The sequence below is a fragment of the Dasypus novemcinctus genome, chromosome 15 (genome assembly GCF_030445035.2).
Source record: "Dasypus novemcinctus isolate mDasNov1 chromosome 15, mDasNov1.1.hap2, whole genome shotgun sequence".
NCBI lineage: Eukaryota > Metazoa > Chordata > Mammalia > Cingulata > Dasypodidae > Dasypus > Dasypus novemcinctus.
Window position 1 is genome coordinate 12,338,025 of NC_080687.1, and position 21,743 is coordinate 12,359,767.

At 46.0% G+C, this 21,743-nt stretch overlaps 1 protein-coding gene across 4 annotated transcripts in view; it reads right to left on the bottom strand.

Annotated features, from left to right (window-relative positions):
* WASF3 (WASP family member 3) overlaps positions 1-21,743 on the bottom strand; it is a 119,154-nt gene that overhangs the window by 25,537 nt on the left and 71,874 nt on the right. For all 4 annotated transcript variants that reach the window (XM_058277031.1, XM_058277034.1, XM_058277035.1 and 1 more), the window contains exon 3: positions 9,378-9,520. In XM_058277031.1, coding sequence (XP_058133014.1) covers positions 9,378-9,510 — 133 coding nt within the window. In that variant the 5' untranslated portion in view covers positions 9,511-9,520. The remainder of the gene's footprint in view (positions 1-9,377; positions 9,521-21,743) is intronic.

A 21,743-nucleotide genomic window follows, 5' to 3' on the forward strand; every position in this document is an offset into this window, starting at 1 on the left:
ACATTTTAATTTACACAACCTAGCACCTAGATCTTGGGTTTTCAATATTTTGGTTTTTTCATTCTCCAGTAAAAGGAACCAGGGCTCCTTGGAAAAATGACAGCTTCCAGGGCTGCAGATGGAGAAGTACAAAATGAGTTTAGAATACCTTGCTCGTACTAGAAAATAAAGAAATACTCAAAGAGTAATGGGGATATGTCAATAGGACACAGGGGCCTAATGGATTCTTGGGACTAGTGGGTAAAAGTGTGATAAGAAACAGGATATTTACATAGTCTCAAAGTATCTCTCCATAAGATACTTATTAATCATACAGGGAAAACAGAAACTTTACACTAGAGAAACCCGCCTACAAAACCTTAATCAAGGAATCAAAGCTACCATCTCCAGGAATGTGGTAGGCAGATAGTAAATGTGGTAGGTGATATAAAGCACTGAGAAGGACATGCCATCACTCTGATAGTCCTGCCACTATCCCAAATCTAATCAGGAGGAAACATCAGAAAGCCCAAACCAAAAATACTAACAACTCAACAAAATAAATGGCTGGTACCTATAAAAGTGTCAAGGCCATAAAAGCCAAAGAAAGACTGAGGAACTGTTCCAGATTAAAGAAGACTATAAACAGAGAATTTCATATATACATAGACACACATATATGTGGATGGAAGGGGAGGCGGGGGGGTGGGAGGGGCCAGAGGAGGGAGCCGAGGAGAGATGAAAAAAGGGACAGAGAGAAGAGGGCAGTCTTTGAGAAGAAAACATGGTAAAATAATATGTGGGAAATCTGGGAGAAAGTTTATGGACGTTCTTTGTACGGTTCTTGACTGTTTTGTAAACCTGAAATCATTCCCAAATAAAAAGTAAAAAAAAAACCAAAAACAAAACTTTATTACAGGGTCTGTACTAAAACCCAGTAGCTAGTGACTTACATAAAATAACAAGTCGTAACTATTAGGCCCTAAGTTTGTTTGTTTCTTCTTAAGGTTTGATTTTCTACTATGAAAGTACTCCATACTTGTAGGGAATTTAGACAATAGAGAAAAATAAGCAATAGGAAAAAATGGCCCAAAGTCCAATCAAAGATCTCTACTGCTAACATTCTGAAGTATTTATTTTGTCTTTGACCTGTTTACAAGCCTGTGTAAAAGTCAAACCAGGAAGTATACATTCTGAGTCTCTGAAATGTCCTTGTGATTATAAAAGAGTAATAAATAATAATAGAAACTTTGGAAAACCCAGAAAAATAAAACGTAAAGTGTCACCCACAGTTAACTAGAGTACATAGTTATGTGTACACTTCTTTATAGTACTCTTTCTGAGCATGTTATAAGAGCAAAAATAATAGATATTACTTATTAAGCATATTCACTGTATCCAGCAAATATTTATCAGGTAGTCACTGTGTGCCAGGAGTTGCTCTAGCTGAAGACATACAGGAGTGAACACAACCAAAGTCCCTGCTCTGGTTAAGTTTGTATCATGGTTGAGGGAAATACACAATAAACTAAATGTCAGGTGGTGAGAAGTGCTATGAAGAAAAATAAAGCAGAGCCTGGCAGAAAACGGGTGGCATTTAAAATATGCCAATCAAGAAAAGCCTCTAGACAAGGTGATATTTAGGCACCTTATCAGGCAAACTGACTGAAGTGAGAGGGGGAACAGTACAAACATACGGGGAAGGACCTTCCAGGAGGAAGGCAGCGTGTGTGCGCGACCTCACCGAGGCCAATATGGCTGCAGCGCGGTGAGTGACAGGGCGAGTGGAAGAAGGGGACAGAGAGATTACTATCCTTCACGTTGCGGGTGGGAGCGGCTAGGCTGAAAGCGAGGGGTGGTGGTGGTTAGGAGAGATGGTGGTAGCTAGAGTGGTAGCAGGAAGGTGCTAATAATAGGTGAGTTTGGCATAGACTTTGAAGATGGTTGACCTCATCTGCTATTGGACTGGATGCATGGGATGAAAGAAGAGAGAAATCAAAAGTAACTAGTGGAGTTCCCATTTCCCAAGACAGATAAAGGGGGTTGGGGAAGAGAAATGAAAGAAATCCTAAATTTAGTTTTAGACATGTTCAGTTGGGATGCCTATTAGAAATCCAACTGAAGCTATCGAGTAGCCAGCTGGATTCACAAATCTGAAGTCTAGGGGAGAGGTCAGAACTGATGACACAAATTGGGAAGTCATCAGCATAACGACAGTATTTCAAAATCATGGGACAGAAGAGTTTTCTGACTGAGCCCTGGAGCATTCCAACACTTAGAGGTTGGGAAGACCATCGAAGAAGACTAATCCCAAAGCATGGTGGCCCAGCAGACAGTGGCCCAGAAGCCAGGGGAAGAAGACAGGCTCTCCAGAAGGAGGACGTTATCAACTGAGTGAAATGATACTAGATCAAGTAACAGGATGGAGACTGGCCATTGTATTTAGCAATGTTGGAGGCATTTGTTACCTTGACAAGCACAGTTTCACTAGAAAGAGCAGGACAAAAAGCTGAAAAAGAGACAACGAGGTGGCGGACTTGGCCTGGAGGTTAGGGCATCCGTCTACCACATGGGAGGTCCATGGTTCCAACCCTGGGCCTCCTTGACCCATGTGCAGCTGGCCCATGTGCAGTGCTGATGCGCGCAAGGAGTACCCTGCCACACAGGGGTGTCCCCCGCGTAGGGGAGCCCCACACGCAAGGAGTGCGTACCGTAAGGAGAGCCGCCCAGCATGAAAGAAAGTGCAGCCTGTCCAGGAATGGTGCCGCACACACGGAGAGTTGACACAACAAGATGACGCAACAAAGAGACAAAGATTCCCATGCCGCTGACAACAACAGAAGCGGACAAAGAAGATGCAGCAAATAGACACAGAGAATGGACAACCAGGGTGGGGGGGAGGGGAGAGAAATAAATAAACAAATAAAACTTTTAAAAAAAGAGAGAGAAACAATGAGAGAAGGAAAAAGCAGTGAGACGTGAACAGAGAAAGTTCTTTCAAGGTAGCTTGCTGTGAAGAGGGGTGGGTCAAAGAAATGGGGTGATTGGTACAGGATGATCTGAGGTCTAATGGCTCAACTGATAGAGCATCCACCTACCATATGGGAGTCCAGGGTTCAAACCCTGGGCCTCCTGACCCACGTGGTGAGCTGGCCCACGTGCAGTGCTAATGTGCGCAAGGAGTGCCATGCCACACAGTGGTGTCCTCTGCGTAGGGCAGTCCCACGTGCAAGGAGTGTGCCCTGCATGGAGAGCCACCCTGTGCAAAAAAGCACAGCCAACCCAGGAGTGGCAACACACACACAAAGAGCTGATGCAGCAAGATGATGCAACAAAAAGAGACATAGGTTCTCAGTGCTGCTAACAAGAATGCAAGCGGACACAGAAGAACACGCAGCAAATGGACACAGAGAGCAGACAACTGGGGAGGGGAAGGAGGGCAGAGAAATAAATAAAGAATAAATCTAAAAATAAAAAAATAAAGAGGGTTTATAGAAGTTGGGAGACCTCTCAATATTTTGGTATTTGATGGTATTTGAAGGGAGATGATGTAGAGAAGAAAGAAGGTAAATATTGTCCTGGAGTGAACTCAGGGTATGGGATCCAGTGCTCAAGTAGAAGAGATGGCTTTATATAAAGACACCAACAGTTCCTCAATTTTAAAGGAAGATGAGCTGGAGGTATGTTAGTGGTGGATTTGGCAGAATGGGGGGTGTTTGGTTCTCCTCCAATTGCCTGTTTTTTACTAATGAAATAAGAAGTAAGGTTATCTGCTCAGGATGGGGAGATCTGAAAAACTGGAAGGAAAAGGTATGAAATAGACATTCCAAGAGCAGAAAATTAATAAACAAAGGAAACACAGAATTGTTGAGCAACATTGAGGGTTCACCTGAGGAATGAGGTCACAGTTTTAAACCTATCTTCTTTTCTAATGTAAGTATTTAAAGTTCCAATGTTCCTCTAAACATTTCTTTAACTGTATCTCAAAATACATTGACATTTTGTATGTTCATTACTATATAGTTTGAAATTTTTTCTAATTTCCCTTTTGATTCCTTCTTTCACCTAAGGATTTCTTAAAAAGATAATACTTAATTTTCTAATATTTGGGAATTAACCAAATATTTACCATCATCATAATCACCTCATTGTCACACTCTAAGACATACAAATCCTTTCAAACTTAATATTTTGTGGCTATTTATTTTTGGTTTGGTTTTAGCAGTTTTACTATGATATGCCTGGATGTTGTTTACTTTATATTTCCTGGAATTTGCTGAACTACTTGGAACTATGGATTAGTATCAATCAGCAATATTCAAAGCTTATCCATTATTTCTTGCATTATTTCTTCTCCCCTATTCTCCCTCTCCTCTTCTGCTGGGACTCCAGTTACATATGTTAGACCATTTAATATTGTCCCTTATTTTGGATGCTGTTCTCAGTTTGGTTTTTACTTTTTTAAAATTTTTTTCTTTGTGTTTCAGTTTGGGTCATTGCTATTGATTTGTCTCCATGCTCACTGATCATTTCTTCTGCTTTGTCCAGGCTGCTGTTAGGCTCGCTGACTGAATTCTTTATTTCTGATACTGTATTTTTCTTTTTTAGCATTTAAAAAAAATAGGGTTTTTTTTGCTGAAATTTCCACCTCTTCGCACTGGTTGTTCACCTTTCCACTATGTCTTTCGATATGTTTTTCATAGTTATTTTCAAGTATTGATCCAGCTAATTCCAAAATTTGGGTGATAGGTGGATTCTGCTTTTACTGACTTTTTTTTTTCTCTTGATCCTGGGTCATATTTTCGTCCTTTTGACCTGCCTCATTATTTTTTTAAAATTCTGGAAATTGTGTGCAAAAGAATACTAGAGACTGGAGTAAAGAATGTCTAATTCCATAAAAGGTCATGTTTTAATAAAGAATACTACTTCAGGCTGCTGATAAGCACAATAATATACCTGGCATCAGAGTGATCATGGTAAGGCTTTAGAAAAAAAAGTTTGAAACCTTTAAAGTCTTTCCTCAAAGTTTTTAGAGGGAAAGGAAAAGATAGCTTTTATCATAAGAACAAAGCACAAAGCAGCAGCAATGAGATATTAAAAAGGACTTGTGTTATCCTTAGCACAAATGACCTATGTCGCCATCTCCTTTTTGAAGCAAATTATATTAAAATTACATTATAATGTCAGTAGGAACTTGATTGCATGATACTGTAATTTTAATTGAGCAACTAGCTGATAGGAACAAGAGCACTCAGATTGTTAATGAAGGAAAATGAAAAAGCACCCCTGATTTAATGTTAATTGATGCATTAAACTGTCATTATTTGAAAAATGAAATCAATATTCCCTAGCTAGAAAACCAAGTAACACATTATTACCAAAACTGTTTTAGCAAGTGGCCTTAATCTCCCCTGGCTCACTCATATTAGAAGTCAGTAACACTCAAAGCAAAAACTCTGAAATTACTAAAGACCCTAATTTTTTATTTTATTGGATTAAGCTTTGAAATTTTTTTTATCCTTTTCCTTTCACTATCAAGCTGTTACAAATTTCCTCACTTTCATTTCTAACTATTCCTTAACTCAATACCAACGATCAATACATTCTCACTGAAAAGCTTTCGCCTCCCTAAAAAAAAAATTGATAAAATCTAATGCTGACAAAATTTCTGACCTTTGATGTTAAGTCTAATTTGAATGTGACGGGGGAACAGCAATTGGTAAAAACCTATACATTTTCCAAAATTTATGCAGAGCTGCATAGGGTTCAGCCGTCTATTGTTATCTCGGACCAGATTCCATGACTAGTTTACGCAAAGTCATTCATATCTTCATGACCCTGAACTGCCCTTGAGATGTGATAAGAATTTGGTAAAGCAAGGTCTCAATTTCCTGACTTCCTTTTCAGAAATGGCCAAAGAAATTCTTTCTGGTCCTGGCCTGTTTTTTCTTCCCTAGACCAACCAGACAACAAGTCACCCTGAGTGGCCCCAGTTGCTCTCCCAGGGCAGGTGTGCCTGCTGCTCAGGCAGGTATGGCCACCCTGGGGGCAAGACTGGTGTGATTCCAGGCAAATTCGTTAAGTTACCATTGGGATTCCCCAAGATGACACCTGTGGACAACGTCTAGCCTCTTGGTGGTCTGCCTAAGGGAAGTTCACAAGATCCTACATCATCTATCCCCATCTGCTCCTGGAGGTGAGTTTCTGACGTGGAGCGTGCTGCGTGGAGGTGAGGGGTGCTGGGAGCCGGCAGCGAGATGGGGAGGAGTAAGATGGTCTGTTCTACTTTGAACTTTCTGAACGGTACTCAAGGGAGTTTCAAAAAAGATTGTTTTTGAAGTGATCATAGGAATTAATACTAATTAAAAGAAAGCCTTAATATGACAGATTCATGCACTCCTAAAACGATACTTTAAAAATATTTGATCAATGCTTACAATATTAGACAATAACATAAAACATTCTTTAAATTCTCTTATTTGTCCTAATTTTAAAGAATAAAATATTTGCACTCCTATCATTTATTTATAGCCAGTGGGAAACCACAAAAAACTGAAGATTCACCCAAAACGTGGATATTTATTAAATTCTACTGTTTACTGCAGCAGGTTGTGACAACCTCTCTGTATTCCTATTTTATGTCAACATGGATGTCGATTATATGTTTTTAACTGCTAATTAAACACCAAATCAATTTTATTTGCCGGATGTGGTCCCTACAGGGGGTACTAAGTGAGTAAGTCCTAATAAATCAATCACTAGTAGTCCGCACGTTGCTAGTCTGCCACCAGCCAGAATCTCAGCCTGTAACAACCACGCCCTCGACGTGGACACCGCTGCACTCCTCCGGGAGGCTCTCTGGACTGCAAGCCCCGGACGCACTCAAGGTGCCGCAGAAGAGAGGGGAGGGGGTCTCCGGACGCCTGAGGACCGTGGGCGGGAACAGGAAGGCCGTCCTGGCACTCGGGGGACCGGCTGCCCTCTGCATCGTGCTGGGTGGCCTGGTCTCGTGCCCGTTAGGCTCCTGCTTCTCTCTGTACGTCCCTTCCCTCTGCCTTTCTCTGACTTCTGCTCCGGCCCCTTCCCGGCTCTGCCTGGCAGGTGGCTGTTGTGGCGTCTTCTGCCCTGTATAACACTTCAGAGCAGGCACCCTAGGAAACGAGCAGACTTACTGTGTCTTAACTTAGGTGCCTGGAACAATCTGGCTGATCCGGCCCATCCTTTTCAAACCCAATATGCAGGTATCTAATTCAGCAGCTCCCATCTCCGGTTGCGTATTCTAATCACCACCTCTGGGGTGAGGCCTCACATCATGTTTTAAAGCACCCCTAGTGATTCTAATGTAGGGCCAGGGCTGAGTGCCACTGAGGCGGCCTCACTGTTCAGAGGGGTTCCCACCCCTAGTTCAATCACGAAGCCGGGGTGGACTGTGTGGTGCAAAATATAAGGAAGGCCACGGTAGTGTATTCGTTTCCTACTGCTGCTGTAACAAGTGGACACAAATTAGTGGGTGAAAACAACACAAATGTATTACCTTACGGTTCTGGAGGTCAAACGTCAAAATGGGTCTCACCGGGCTAAACTCAGGGTGTCGGCAAGGCTGGGCTCCTTCTGGAGGCCCTAGGGAAAAGCTCCTCCCTGGCCTTCTAGGGGCTGCCCACACCCCTCGGCTCACGGCCTTCTCCTCCATCTTCAGAGCTGGCTGTGGCCAGTCGAGCTTCCTCACATCACATCACCCTGCCGCCAACTCTTCTGCCACCCTCTTCTATGTTTAAAGGACCCCTGGGATTACACTGGCCCAGCCAGATAACCCAGGGTAACCTCCTTCTCTCAGAGTCGACTGATTAGCAACCTTAACTCCCCCTTGCCACGTAACATAACAAGTCAACAGGTTCCGAGGAGGAGGACGGGGACATACTGGGGGGGGGGGCATTATTCTGCCTGGCACGAGGGGGCTGAGTTCCCTCACGAAGATGCAGACGAGCAGGTGCCATGAGCACATCTAACACAACATGACACTGAATGATACAGCATGATATGCAGTTTGATACTGAAATTTTAACAGTTTATGTTGGTTTTCATCACTTATGCTTTATGCCAATAGACATTTCAGCTACAAAAACAAGAGATTGAAGTGTTTTTAAAGAAATATATGAACACAAACAGGAACATTTTTACCCATCAATAATTTACAAGGTTTCTTCCTATAATTATATAAATTAGTATATTTTATCAATGACCACTACCAAAATTCAATTTGTCATTAGTTCAGATTTCAGAAGAAATCTATTTTAAAAGATATTTAAAGTAATTTCCCGTTAACTTCTGCCTTAATCAGTGACTACAGATACTAAAAATATATCAGTAACAATAAAGCACAATTCTTTCAAGGAACGATATAGTTAGCAATGTTCTTTTTTACATAAGTACAAGTATTTGAGTTTTTTTGAAAAAGACCCTTCCACATTTGAGGCTATCAGTATGTGAAACTTCATGGAAGATTTTCTAGTTAAGGGTTTCTGAAAAATTTAACTGTGAAAACCTGTCACCCAAAATGCAGAGCAAACCATCTAAATTGCAAAGGAGTGGGATGAAGTGAGAAAACAGGAATACTCTATAAATGTAAAAGTTAGGGGAAAAATAATCTAACTTCAAAAAGATTGGAAGGAAAAAGCATATTCATGCATATTCGAGACTTAAAAAACAGAATATTACTTGGGTATTTAATATTAATCCAAAAATATAATAGAAAGCCTTTTCATCCTTATGCTTGCATTTATCATAAATCTGTATATAAATACACACATGGTACTTTGTATATTTAACAATCAACTTCTCTGTTGGCCTCAATTTGGAAGTCGATCCCTCCATTTCTTTCAATAGGATAAAATCAGCAAATCTCACTGCTTTTAAAATTTACTCTGTTTCATTTTGAATTTCATTCAATCAACAAGTATCTATTGAGCACTTACTATATCCCAGGCATACCTGTTACAAGTATAACACCTGCATTCTGTTAGTACATTAAAAATAATACTAATCGGTTCATTTCAATAATTCAGTAAAGTTAAAAATTTACCAATTATTTTACCTACATTTTAAGAAGATTTTTTAAAAAAACAAAGACATTTTTATGTAATAATTTGTGAGTCGGTCAATGTTAGCATTCACTATTAATCACATAAATTGGTTATCAGAAAACCAGACAAGGTGCAAGAGAAGAGCTCATACTGCAAAAAAGGGGGCAGGAGAGCAGGTGGTGGCAGGTGGTTCCTTCAAAGCCTTGGTCTCTTCTTTGGACAACTGTGTAACAGATTAACTGAAATCAATGCCCTAATACTAAACTAATGAGTCACCAGCCACCTGGAGAGAGGTGTTCTGGAAACGAGACAACTTACTCAGGCTGCTCAGCTGGCGTATGACGGCAGCTAGAGTGCTGTTGGTCACGCATTCGAGTTCGCTGGTGATTCCTTCTGGCAAAGCTCCACGGCACAGGTGCCGGGGCTCGATGCTCCTCTTTACCAAGGGCATGGCTCACAACCTGGAGATCGAAAAGGCAGGTTTTTAAAAGTGCATGTTCATTTCTTAACAATTCTAGAGATTTCACTCTCTTGAAAAGTGAGTGGCTCTTTCCCATTGTTCTATCATTTTTACATGTGAAGGTTCAGCTAAATGTGCAACAACTATTGGGTTGCTTAATACATTATACAGATTTCAAAGACATATACATAGGACAATCCTACTTTTATAGGAAAATAAGGTATGCAGAGGTTTCAGTTAAACGTGACAAAATGAAGACATGCATTTTGACTTTCCCTATCTCTCCACGAAAAATAAAAATGACAATTATGGACAGAAAAGGCCCACAAGCACTAAGAACAGGAGAGAGTACAAGAGCCACAAAATTGTGGCCAGAGCTTAAACTAAATTAAGATACAAAGGAGGCCACGAGCTGAACTGAAAGTGGGGAGGCGGGAAGTAAGCCCATGTGCACCCAAGAACTTGCCCATCCTAGCCTGGGGAACAGCAAGCGCCAGGCATCCAGGAGAGGAGGGTGCTTCCCAAGAAAGAAGGAGGATGGGCTTTTAATATTCCATTCCTCTCCCTTCCTGGGCTGCCCTTCCTCTCTGGAAAAGGTGAGTCAGAGAATCTGGATGGGCAGCAAGTCCGCAAGCTAGTGAAGGACAGGGCCGGAAGCGTCCTGGAGGCAGGGTTTTAAATCAAAGTCCATGCCGTACGTGAGACGGACGGACCCCTCCCCAGCACACAACCTAGGGACTTCCCGACCGGCCCTGGACACGGGCAGCCTGCTTTTCACCCCCCATCCAGGGGGACTGGAACATTCCTCACTGGCGAACGTGATGCCAATTTGGAAAAGAAAAGATTTATAGATCCAGACACTTGCCCTCCGAAAGGGCCGGCAGCTCACCCCACAGCCCTGCTCACCGCCATAACCCTGCCCAAGCCCACGCTTCAGCCGCTTCCAGTGCCTACGCTTAACCAGGAACAGTCAAGGAGCACCACACTCTCCAGGACAGCTGTCCTTCCTGGGCATCCCCCTCACCTCCCTCCTCTAAAAGTACATCTTGAATAAAAATAGAAATAATTAGAAATAAAATAAAATCTTAGTGTTTTTAAAGAGGCATGAAGAATTCCAAACCTGCTACTCACACAGCAAACCTGCTACTCATACAACCCTACAAAACCCAATGAACAGGGTATCCTGGCAATTGACAGGCTCTCCACAGTGCCAGCCTTGCTGCCAGTCAGGTCGGAGGTTTCCCTTGTAGATGAGAGTGTGTCCTGGTCAATCAGAAAGGCCTAAATTTGAATCTCAGCTTTACTGTTGACTAGCTCATGACATCAAGGAAATGAGAACTTTCCTAAGCCTCAGCCGTTACACCTACGAAAGGAAGGTGGTCTCATCTCCCTCAGAGGGAGATAAATAACCCTTTATGCAGTGCCAGCTGTATGCCAGGCACAGTGCTAGACTCTGAGGCTGCAGAATGGTGCATTCAGCACCCACTCCTGGCCACCTTCTCCTTGCCTGCCTTCCCACAGGGCCTGCAGAGCACAAAACTCAGCGTCTTGTTCTGCTTGCTTTGGTGATAAGAATGGTCAAGAATACAGATCTGGCCTATAAGGTATCAGTGGACGTCCTGGGGAGAGCTTCTTTTCCCCAACAAAGGACAAAGCCTTGTAAGGAGAATTCTCATTTTTTCATTCTTCTCACTTCCTGCCTACAGTAAGACAGGAGGCAAGGAGAGTGGCACTCCAGGGATGGTGGGGCAGAAAGGACCCTCCACCCGGGACCCAGACGGCATCTTTTGGCAGTCAAACCTGCCCCACGGTGCGTACTCTGGGATTCTTGCTATTTGAAACAACTAATATCCTATCTGTGTAAGCCACTATAGTTGGGTTTTCTGTTGCTTAAAATGAAACTTATTGGGGAGCAGATGTGGCTCAAGCAGTTGGGCATCTGCCTCCCACATGGAAGCTCCCTAGTTCAATTCCCAGTGCCTCCTAAAGAAAATGAGCTGATGCAACGAGCAGGAAGAGTATGTGACTCAAGCAGTTGGGCATCTGCCTCCCACATGGGAGGTCCTGGGTTTGGTTCCTGATGCTCCCTGAAGAAGACAAGCAGACAAAAACAAGCAAATACAACAAGCAGACAATGAGTGGAAACAACAGGCAGACAGACAAGGGAGCCATCTTGGGGGGGGTTAAAAATAATAAATAAATAAATATAACTTATTTCTAACCAATACAATGATTGGCTGGTGTACTGTATATAAAGCTGGAATATGGTAAGCATATAATAAATCTTTTGCTTCGTCCTTCTTTTTTTATAACCTCTCTGTTCATTCATTTAATAAATACTTACTGAACACCTCACCACACCCCAGGTAGTGTGGGAGGTGATCAGGACTTAACGGTGGGTGAAAGCAGACCCTAAGGGAGCTTTAGTCCCGTGGGAGGGCAGACTGATCAAACTGCATGCTAAGAGCGCACATCCACCTGTGATCAGTGCAACGTAAGGCTGCAAGGGAAAGGCGGGGCACGGGCCCATCGGAGGAGTCCTGGCAGCCCTTGTGTGGACGTGATACTGAACTGAAATGTGCAGGACTTCACACAAGGTCCTGGGGAGACGGAATGTGGAGAACGAACTGGAGGACAAACGTGGAGGACAGAAATGAAAAGGGCCATTGTATGAGTCAATATTTTATCTACTCTATCACGTGTGCATTAAAGTGGTGGTTGAGCTTATTGGCTGTATTTCATCACAAATACTACCCCATCCATTCACTGAGGTGTACTGCCTGCTTACAGCAAATTCCCTCACTACTCTGTGCCTCAGTTTTCTCCCTATAAAATGGTGTAATAACAGTACTTACCTCACTTGAGGATTTAGTAAATTACTACATTCATGAATCACTTAGAATAGCACCTGGCATACATTGTAAGCACTCAATGTGGCTGACTAATGTTTTTCTGATTATAAGAATAAAACAAGAACCATTCACTGATTGAAGAGAAGAACTAACCACAGAAAATAAACAGCAATATTTACATAAAAATTATGTAGTGGAAAAAGTACCTTCCCAAAGAGTGCTGAAATATGAAAAGTCTAGATACATAGCTCTGAGCAAAAATGTAAAAGGTTTATTGTGAGTTGGCATTTCTTTCTGGGAGAATTAGAATTAGAATTAGAATTAGAGCAACAGGACAGTAACTTGTTTTCCTTTCCGAGGCTGCTTAAAGCAATACCACAAAATGGTAATGGAATTTATTAGCTTAGTTTTGAGGCCAAGCAAAGCATCATCAGGCAGTCCTTTCTTCCCAAAGACAGGATGCCAGAGCCTTGGCTCCTCTGCCACATGAGAAGACACACGGCAGCAACTGCTGGTTTCTCTCTTCTCTTCCTGGTTTTGTGGATTGCAGTTTCCTGTTTCCACGGCCTGCACACCTTCTCGCCCCCTCCCTCTCCCTCTGGTAGTCATTCCACTTATAAACGACTCCAGCACTAGGATTAAGACCCATCCTGAATGAGCTGGGTCACACCTTAACTGAAGCAGTCTCGTCCAAAGGTCCTACTTACCACAGGCTGCCTCCCACAGGAATGGATTCAATTTAAGACCATGTTTTTCTGGGGTACATGCAATTTCAAAACATCACAGTAACCAATGACAATTAAATAAACTAGAAACTAGACTTCCTCATAAGGAAAAAAAAACATTAATAAAATTTAATAGGGTGGCGGACTTGGCCCAGTGGTTAGGGCGTCCGTCTACCACATGGGAGGTCCGTGGTTCAAACCCCAGGCCTCCTGACCCGTGTGGAGCTGGCCCATGTGCAGTGCTGATGCGCACAAGGAGTGCCCTGCCACACATGGGTGTCTCCCGCGTAGGGGAGCCTCACGTGCAAGGAGTGCACCCATAAGGAGAGCCGCCCAGTGCGAAATAAAGTGCAGCCTGCTCAGGAATGGTGCTGCCCACACGGAGAGCTGACACAACAAGATGACGCAACAAAAAGAAACAGATTCCCATGCCACTGACAACAGAAGCAACAAAGAAGACGCAACAAACAGACACAGAGAACAGACAACCAGGGTGTGGGGAGAAGGGGAGAGAAATAAAATAAATCTTTAGAAGAAAAATTTAATAGAAGCATAAAGTATGGGAAAGAAAAATAATGTAAACTGATCAGCAGGGAACAATCCCATAGAAACTGGAAGGAAATTAAGCCACACAAAAAAATGATGCCCATAAAGAGGCACATAGAAGAGGGAGAAAAGGGGGGGTCAGCAAAGCTCCTGAGGACAACATGACTAAGTTAAGGAACAAATGCACTCCAAGATTCTGAATTCATCGGCAGTCAGCTTGTGGTGCTGTTTTGTGAAACTGGCCCAAGCAGGAATTCTTTTTCCAAGTAATTTCTCAAAAGGGTAATTTCTAAAAGTCTTTGACTCAATTAAATGAGAGTTTTAGATAGGCATAAGATTTAGGAGCTGAATGATGATTGTGCATTATATGCTCTCCCCTTCTACGTTCACTGTGGATTTATTTATTCAGGATGAAGTGTCACTCTTTTCCTGTATTTTAAATCTTTGACATGCCTAGAAACTTGTCAGTATAAAGCATCTCCCCATCTTTCCACCTGCATTTATTTGGATCTATAATTGTTCTAATACACAGAACCCTAATTGCACACAGATCACATAGAAGTGCCACCAACATGCCTAAAGCTCCCCTTCCTCCTTTCTTTCCTTGCACTGAATTAGTCCTGATTATCCATATGCCTGCATTGGAGCATATCTAAGAGCAGGCTCAGGCTGTTGCCACACAGAGAATGTCTGTCCCTGTCAGTCATTCCAGAAGTCCAAATCCTCCCAGTCTTGGAAACCCACACATGCCTTGGCTGGCTGTCTCCACCAGAAGAGCTCCGATTCTTCTCTGACGCCCCAGTCCTCCCCTGCTGAAGGCCCTTGGTTTTATAAAGATACCCCCTTCCCTGCACCAGAGCTAAGCTGTTCCTGGGTGATACGGAGGCACTGGGCAGCTCACAGACCTGGAGGCTAAAGATGTTACGAGGTCACAAGAGAAGGCTTGAGCCTACACAGGGAGGTCTGCCTGGGAAGGACTCAGAAGAGGGGCGTGTGGGCTGTCCACGTGTTCCCAGCCGCTTGTGAGTCTACGTGCTGGGATGGGGCTGGAATTGACGGCTGTCTTTTCTCCTGAGACTGTAAACTGCCTGAATTTAGGGACAGAGTCTACAGGTTCAATTTGTTCCCCCCATAATGCCTTTCACAGTCCTCGGCACAACCTATACATTCAAGAGAGCTGCTGACCTTATACCCGCATGCGTAAACACACATTTCCCTTGGGCACTTAGACGGTTGCTCCACCACGGTTGCTCCACCACGTAGGCGCTGACATATTAATCGCAGCCCTCACTGCTATCAGCACACATTCAGGAGCTTCTACCCTTGTCTAAATACAGAAGACAACAGAGGCTGTCTTTGCAATTGTGGAAAAAGGGTTTTGAAGCTCCTTTTTAGAAGTTCTAATCACCCAGCAATGACTTTTATGGCTTTCTAATTCAGTGTGAAGTACTCTAACAGAGGTATGCAGCGTTTATCTTATCTGACACTAATCTGGTTTTGAATAAACTAAAAAGGGCTAGGAAGAGGTAAGGGAGAAAATGTCCAGTCAACCATTACTCCAAAAAGGCTTCTCAATGACAAAAACAAACGTATAATGAACTAATCCAAGTAGTCACCAATGGAACACTTAAGCAGATACTTTTAGTGGAAGAACTACCACTGCCCTAACCATTCTTCTATGTGCTGAGTAAAAGTAGATTCCTAACCAAACATTTAAAGATTAGACTACAGGGCGTGTCGGGGTTGCCTGTGGTTTTGTCCACCTTTCGTGGAAACATCTCAATTAGAGGAGACGGCCTTGGTCGCGGAACTGTGAACTGGACTGCAAGACACAGCTGGACCTGGGCCAGAGTCTTTCCCTAGGAGTCTGGAGGTGGCACTAAGACACCCACAGAAACGGACAGCCCCTCCTCGTGAACCGGAGACTGACCAGTCAGAGCAAGAAAGCAGAATAAAATACCTCGGAGAAAGAGAGGACTACAGAGAAAGACAAGGACTCCCCAAGGCCGTGTGGACCTCCCTGAGGACAGAGGCCTGCTGTGCCCTCCCTACTTCCTCTCACACAGGCATTTCCCCCTCATAAAACCTCACCCAGGAACCTGGCTTGGCGTCTGCTTCTGGAGCACTGGGGCTGACACAAGCGGCACCCAGATTGTCTGAGAAAACAGGTGGTAGATGGGGACTGGGGGCTTGCTCACATCCCCTCGGCAGGTGAAAAGGACGTGGTCCTAAGTGACGGGCAGGGCATGGGTGGCACAGGTTGTGCTGAGGTGCCGAAGATTTCACTGGTAGTGACCTGGGAAAATGTCCAGTGGCGGGAGGTGCTGTGGCAAGTGCAATGGTGCAGACGTGTGGAAAATTCAAAGGAAGAACGCGTAAAAAACCAGCAGAGGTGACTGGTTCCTACTGCAAAGTCGCTCTGATGCCTGCCCAAGACGATGGAGATGGAGCCCGTAACAAGTGGTGAGCAGCCGCGTGAGAACAACGGAGCCAGGGGGAGGTGTGGTGCCTCGCGACCACCTCATCGGAGGCAGGCGCCCTCTCACCATGGGCTGACGACCTGCCTGTGAGTTACACTTCTCCAAACATCTGAGTCTCACCCAAAGCAGGTATACTGTGTAAAGAGAGAACCTGGGGCCTGAAAACTGGATGAGGGCTTCTAGATGGATGTCCCTGATGATGCTGCAGGCAAACACCTCCTTACAACCCCCCGCCTCCCCCAGGACGCTCTGGGCTAGCACACCGCTGAACTGGAAGATGCTGCAGAAGGCTCCCTCACAAGGCAACAGGTGCCCCTGCAGCAGCCGCCTGCACTCCTCTGCCTGGGTGCCACGTCAGTAACGAGTGATAATTCCCAGCAGAATCCACTGGGCCTGGCAAGCGGGGAAAGGGAGTGACAACAAGGTGCTGGCTGGACAGAGCGAGGAGGGGTGGCTGGTGCACTGCAGGCCCTGCTAAGATCAACAGGCTCCAATCTATGGGAGATAAACCTGATGAGCCAGGGTCTGGAGACCAGAGTGAAGTTTTAAGGGATCCGGTGGTCAGGAGGCACGGTGAGATGTCCTCCTGAGAACAAGACAAACGGCTGCATCTCGTGTCCCCTCCTACAAAGAAGGAAGCACAGTACTTGTTGGCATGGGTTCTGGGGGCAGCACACCTAGGAATACTGCTCTGGCCCAAATACCAGGTGACATGGAAGGCTGCCAACCTGGGGCCGGGGAGGGAGGGCGCTGGAGCCGGTGCAGGCTGTGGTGCAAGCAGCCCAGCCACATAGGCCGCAGGATCCAAGGGGCACTGGGTGGCACAGAGGAGCTGGGGTGGATAAAATGCAGTGTGGGCACGGCATGCCCCCATGGAAGAACCAAATGCAGGCACCTGGGCTTCTAGACTGAGGCTGTGCCATCCACAGCAGAGTATATGCCCTTTGATGAAAGCTCTTGGTGTTACTGGGTCCTCCTGTTCAAGGTTCCCGGCAGAGAACTGAGCGTGCCAGCCAAGTTATTAAGCCAAACCAGCACTAGCCCCCGTGAGATGATACGGTACACCCGTGGCCAGGCTGGAGCACACCCAGGGGGTGCAAATAGCTGCTAAGCAGAGAGCCCAGACTGCGATCACGTCACCCACCTGCCATGGGTGCAGAGCACTCCCCGCTGGGTCATACCTCTAGCCACATGGGCAGTCCTGCACACCCAGCTGATGGAGGAGGGGAAGCACCAGCTACGGGCACAGGTGGGTCAGCTCGGTAAGCAGGGGCAAGCCGAGATGGACCGTGGCTGCGTCTTCGTCTCCAGGCTGCTATGACCAACACCGCGCCATGGGCTGGCTAACAACAGGAACGCATCGGCTCCGTCGCAGAGGCTAGAAGGCTGCTTCCCCCAGGGGTCACTGGCGTGCTGGCCTCCTTGGTTGTTCTATCACGTGGCAATGTCCTCTCCCTTCTCCTCTGGGTGTCCGCTGATTGTTTGTGGCTTTTCCCCATGGCTTTCTCTTTATTATGTCCCCAGGGATAATGAGGATTGAGACTCATCCTTACTCAGCGGGCTACACCTTAACTAAAGTAACAGATTCAGAAGATGCTGCTTTCCATGGGTTCACACCCACAGGTTTGGGATTTCTTCTGAGGTACGTAGCGCATACCTCACTGCACTACAACAGCCTTTCGGGCGGCCGTCAGTCAGTGGAATGGAGAAACCTTTCCAAAAGGCAGAGTTCTGAGTTCCGCCCAATTCGTCCCACTTTATGTGTAGAGAGAAATAGACTGAAGTGCAAATATGTAGCAATACCTGGGCAGCGGTCACCATCCTGCACGCTCGGACAGGGGACTGGAAGGAAAAGAACTGGCAGATCACAGATAAGGAGGCCTGGGATAAGGCCATGGAGCAGTTTGATACTATTTCTGAATTCCAAAGAGAGAGATGGATTATGTTTGTAAACTGGCCGGTTCCTCTGGGTGTGATGACGCTTTGACTGTGTTAGATTCAGCTGAGACCTCTGATTAAACTGTGTTAAGATGAGGGCTTTGATTCAACCACGTCACTGGAGTGCAAAAGCCTTGAGTCCCAGCCCCTTGGTGGGCTGATGAAACAGCCTCTCACACAGAAGTAAATACACAGAGAGGATACAGAGGATCCCGCAGCCCCAGGAAGACAGCTCACCTTGTGAAGAGAACAGAGCAGCTGAGCTCAGAAAGAAACAAGCCCCGGAGAGAGAGACAGCCTTATGCCATCCTGCAGCTGAGAACAGAAGCTGGGACCAGAGCCTCAAGAGGAAAGCGGAAGGCTGAAGCCTCGCAGACGTCGCCCTCCATCTTGCGCCAACTTGTGGCAAAAGACTTTGGGTGAGAAAGCACCTCTCTGGTACCTTGAGTTGAACTCTTTAGGGCCTTGTGACTTTAAGCTTCTACCCCAAATAAATACCCTTTATAAAAGCCGACAGTTCCAGTACTTCGCATCAGCACCCCCTTTGGCTGACAAATATAGGGTGTGTGGACGGGAATTAGGGAATGGGTGAAAAGTGAAGATTTTTGTATCACATACTAACTTACGCTCCACAAAAAGTAAGGCACCATGGAAGAGGCACCGAACAGCAAGGGTGACAAAACCAGCCAGCCTGCATCACCGGCCACCCGGGAACTGGCCCAATGGGCAAATGACCCGAGCCTCAGGGAGGCCGAGGGAAGGCAGATGTGCACCAGCAGCAGGCACTCCACTCGCCACAGCGGAAGCGGCTCCTCTGCCCCTGCATGTCCAGCTTGTCAGCGCCAGGCCAACACTGGGCCCGACGTGGTCCTGTTCCTCAAGGAGGCTGACCGCCCGTCCACCCCCACGGGGACTGAGCCCTAATCAAAATACGGGCTTGCCTTTGGGTTCCTCTTCTCTTGCTGCCGTAACCTATCACCACACGCTTAGCAGCGTCTCCCACTGCATGTGTGCTCTCAGCTCTGCATGTCAGGGTCCAGGGCAGCAGGGGTCTCCCAAGGCTGGCATCCAGGTACTGGCCAGCTGGGGCTCTTTTCTGCAGCCACTGGGGGAGAATCCGCTTCCAGCCTGGGTTGGCGAAGGGGCGCTCTGGGGTACACCCAGGCCTGATGATTCACTAGGAGGGCTCGTGGACTCCAGCACGTAGTCACACTCACGACTAAAGCTTGTCAGGTGAACAGACACAGTGAACAAGGGGCAAAGGGAAAAGGCGTGTGGGGCGGATTCTGGAGGAAACCTGGCGTGAGCTTCCAGGGGCTTCTCCCAGTGGAGTAACACAGGGCACGCCTAATTCTCCCAACAAGTTGTGACAATACCTGTGAAACGATCTCCATCAGGGACGTTCACTAGAGACTCCATGCCCAGGGCTTTTATTGAGGGCTGGCCACATGAGCATCATGTGTCTGACACATTCCAAAACTCCAGGCTCCGAGAGGGAGAGAAGAGGTCCCGCATAAACCATATTATCTGCACAGGCAGTTCAGGCACCACGAGCCGTATTACCAGGAAATGGGGGGAATCCTCCCTACATCCAACTTCCCGGATGCCAACCAGGGCCACCCACTGCAAGGAAGCCTTTCTAAGGCCAGCAGACTCAGGCCTGCTGGGTAAACTCGTGTCTGCATGCAGGCGCATTCAACTGTTGGCAGGACTCAGTTCCACGCAGCTGCAGAACAAATGTCCTATTTCCTTCTCCTGTCAGCTGGCAGTTGTCACAATTTCTAGAGGCCACGTGCATTCCTTGGCTTGCGTTTCCCTCCATCTGCAAAGCCAGGAACAGCAACTCAAATGCTTCTTGTGTTTTGAGTCTCTGTCTCCCCTTCAGCCACCATCCAGAGAAAGATCTTCCTTTTTAAAGGATGCTGCAGTTAGAGCAGGTCCACCCAGATAAGCTCAGTGTTCCAAGGTCAACAGAGTTGGGATTGCACAGACCACTGTAAAATTGCTCTGCAGCAGTGCCTGCAACAGGGTTTGCTAAGCAGGTGGGGCCAGAATCTTGGGGAGCCATCCTTACAATTCTGCGGGCCACACCTGTCCAGCCCCCCAGAGCCTTGGTCACCATGTGGCCGGGACGGGGTGTGGCAGGCCTGGGCCACAGGCACGGATTCCTGTGCCTCACTCCATCTGGCAGGGCCCACAGTACGGTGAAGGAGGATTAGGAGCGGGCACCGCCATGGCATGTGGTAGCACACATCAGACCACCTGGCATCCACTCCACACTGGAACAGCCTTCTCAAGGCAGAAAGACGCGGGGCCATCCCTCGGGAGGCGGGTATCAGCCCTCTACTGGGGTGTGTTTCTCCAAGGAGGAGGAGGCATGGGCCGAGGGGCCCATGGGTGAAAGCAGGAGGCCCCACTCACCATCACCCCTGCTGCCCTGGACCCTGCACGTCCAGCTTGTCAGCGCCAGGCCAACACTGGGCCCGACGTGGTCCTGTTCCTCAAGGAGGCCGACCGCCCATCCACCCCCATTTGTCTTGGTGAGTGTTCAACATGCACTTCCAAGGCATGCATCTTCTGCTGTATTGACTGATAATGCTGTCTAACTCTTCCACCACCTTCCCTGTTTTCCGTATACCTTTTCTATGAATTATTGAGAGAGGGTGCTGAAGCTGCTCATTCAACCACTGAGCCACATCGGCTCTGCTGAGTTCGATTTTTTGTTTGCCTGTTGCTTGTTTTTTTTTTTTTTTTTTTTTAGGAGGCACTGGGAAGTGAACCCAGGACCTATCATGTGGGAACCAGGCGCTAAACCACTTGAGCCACATCCGCTCCCCTGTCTATGTTTTCTGATGGTCTATTGTCGAATACATATACATTTAAGATTACCATGCTTTCTTGGTAAAATGGCCTCCTTAATCTTTATGTGTAGTCCCATTTATACCCTTGTATAATTCTTGTCCGAAAGTCTACTTTGATATTGATGTAGTCATTACTTTAAAAAAAAAAAAAAAGATTTACTTTTATTTACTTCTCTCCTCTTGCCCCCACCCCACCCCCACCCCCCGTTTTTTGCTCTGTGGTCCATTCGCTGTGTGTTCTGTGTTCACTTGTATTCTTGTCAGGCACTACTCGGAATCTGTGTCTCTTTTTGTTGCGTCATCTTGCTGCATCAGCTCTCCGTGTGTGCAGTGCCACTCCTGGGCAGGTTATGCTTTCTTCGTGCAGGGCTCACTCCTTACGTATGGGGCTCCCCTACGCAGGGGACAGCCCTGCATGGCATGGCACTCCTTGTGCATGGCAGCACTGCGCATGGGCCAGCTCACCACATGGGCCAGGAGCCCCTGGGTATTGAACCCTGGACCTCCTATATGGTAGGCGGACGCTCAATCAGTTGAGCCACATCTGCATCCCACATTACTTCTTTTTTAAATTAGTGTTCACAGAGTATATATATTTCCTATTATTTTAACCGATCTGTGTACCTTTATATTTAAAGTGGGTTTATTTTAGACAGCATTGGATTAGGTCTTGCTTTTTATCCAACCTGATAATCTCTGACTTTTAACTGGAGGTGTTTAGACCATTTACATTGAATGTAATTATCAAATGGATGGATTTAAACTGTCCATATCTTGCTAATAGTTATCTATTTGTCTCATTTGTTTTTTGCTCTTTTGCCT